This window comes from Lathyrus oleraceus, chromosome 4, assembly GCF_024323335.1.
Source record: "Lathyrus oleraceus cultivar Zhongwan6 chromosome 4, CAAS_Psat_ZW6_1.0, whole genome shotgun sequence".
Taxonomy (NCBI): Eukaryota; Viridiplantae; Streptophyta; class Magnoliopsida; order Fabales; family Fabaceae; genus Lathyrus; species Lathyrus oleraceus.
Genome location: NC_066582.1, coordinates 49,254,487 through 49,256,242, shown reverse-complemented (window position 1 = coordinate 49,256,242; position 1,756 = coordinate 49,254,487). Strand labels below are relative to the sequence as shown.

The 1,756-nt window shown below is 28.4% G+C and overlaps 1 protein-coding gene across 1 annotated transcript; it reads right to left on the bottom strand.

Moving 5' to 3' along the window:
- Nucleotides 1-660: 660 nt before the first annotated feature.
- Nucleotides 661-1,458, bottom strand: LOC127135958 (senescence-specific cysteine protease SAG12-like). Its single transcript, XM_051062577.1, has 2 exons — nt 1,434-1,458; nt 661-1,151 (listed from the first exon to the last, which is right to left on the bottom strand). Exons 1-2 carry the CDS (start codon nt 1,456-1,458, stop codon nt 661-663), a joined length of 516 nt encoding a protein of 171 aa, XP_050918534.1.
- Between the last annotated feature and the right edge of the window lie 298 nt (nt 1,459-1,756).

The following is a 1,756-nucleotide window of genomic DNA, read 5'->3' as shown; positions in this document are numbered from 1 at the left end:
TTATTAAATAATTAATGTATTTTAACTTAATATAAACTAAAAACATTACTTATTGAATTATAAAAAAAAAGGTAAAATTTACTCTTATAATAAATAATAAAGAATAGGAGATTATAAAATTGAAGGAAATTTATAATTTTGAAAAATAAGTAAGAACATATGTCTTTTTCAAAATATATAGTTTTTAGGAAAGGCTAAGTGTGATGATTAAAGCATTAGAGAAGAACAATTTTTATTATTATATTGTAAGCGAGGTAACATATCGTTCAAATATTTGGTATTGTCAATTGGTAATAATCCTATAGCACTTTAATTTAGAATATCGTAGTTGATAAGATTCTCAAAAGACTTTGTTATGTGTCATATCCGCTTTTTCAATTTATTTCTAATATGTAATAATGTTTAATTTTATTTTATTCATGTAATTAGGAAGAGTTTCAATACAATATAATTAAGCACTAAGAAGTCAACCAAGTGTTTTAGGGAAAGGAAACTAACAACATAATAATAGGAAACTTATTATAACGACACAACAAGAACTAATATGGTAAAAAACAGTTTAAAATTACCAACTATTAGGTAATAAGCATACATAGCAATGCCACATTGACCTCCAGTTTCATCATTTTCTCCGAGTACCCTCATGTAACCATTCTCACCCTAGTTTTCACCCCAAGATTTCTTAACCATCCAATACTTCATCCCTTCTTCACTTATTCCATAACCAACTATTGTAACTGTATGGTTCAAATCGGTTCCACACAATCCTGAATAAACCCCATGCATGTATTTCTTAAATTCATCACCTATAGAGATTGCAGTTGATACTGGCTGTTGCGCCACAACTTGTAGTAGTTGTTGTTCATCATTGGGAGTTACGGTTGCATAACTATTTATTTGAGCTCCGACTTGTACTTGACCATTTAGTTGGCAAGTTTGATCAACTCCTTTATAAGGATAATCAGTTTCTCGAAGAATTCCTTGATCGTTTACTATAGATTCAAAGGCAGAGTCAATAGAACCACCTTTACACCCGTGGCTTTGCTTATCACAATCAACCAGTTGTTGCTCTGACAATGAAATCAAATCACCTATTTTGATTTTAACAATACCTTCTACAGCTGTCACAGCTGTAAAAGCCCAACAACATTCTACAATAGATTGATTTAATTATTAATAATAATAATAATAATAATAATAATAATAATATTAATAATAATAATAATAAACTAGAAGAGAAGAAATTGTTGCTTTAAAGAATTTGGGGCATTAAAGCAAATTTTATATGTTAAGGAATGATAGATGAATTACGAGATGCATGCAATTCGAAAAATAGTGGATCATTTAAGTTGTTTTTCAAGAATTTTTTAATTTTTTAGATAATTATCTTTAAATCAATTTAAACGGTTGTATATGTTTATTCATATGCATACCACCACGATTGGAATATATAATCATGGTGAAATGCTAATATTATGTGCGCTTTAATTAAACTATAGATGTTGGGTTTCAAACTCATGGCTTTTATGAATTTAACCACAAACCCAATATTAATTAGACCACTATAGTTTTAGCTAACTAAATAATGACCATAATACATGTTGATAGTGATGACGATGAATCAGAGTTAGTCAACAAATTGTTTACTTTCTAAATAAACTAGAAGAGAATGAATTGTTGCTTTGAAGAACTTGCCCTCTATTTTTAACTCTAACCAATTTTTTGTTTCACATTCATTTGCATCATCTTCATAGCA

Excerpts from the sequence above, each read along its gene's own strand:
- LOC127135958 (XM_051062577.1), bottom strand. The coding sequence starts at position 1,458 with ATGATTATATATTCCAATCGTGGTG. Across the intron at positions 1,152-1,433 it reads TATATATTCCAATCGTGGTG|AATGTTGTTGGGCTTTTACA; the intron begins GTATGCATATGA and ends AATCTATTGTAG.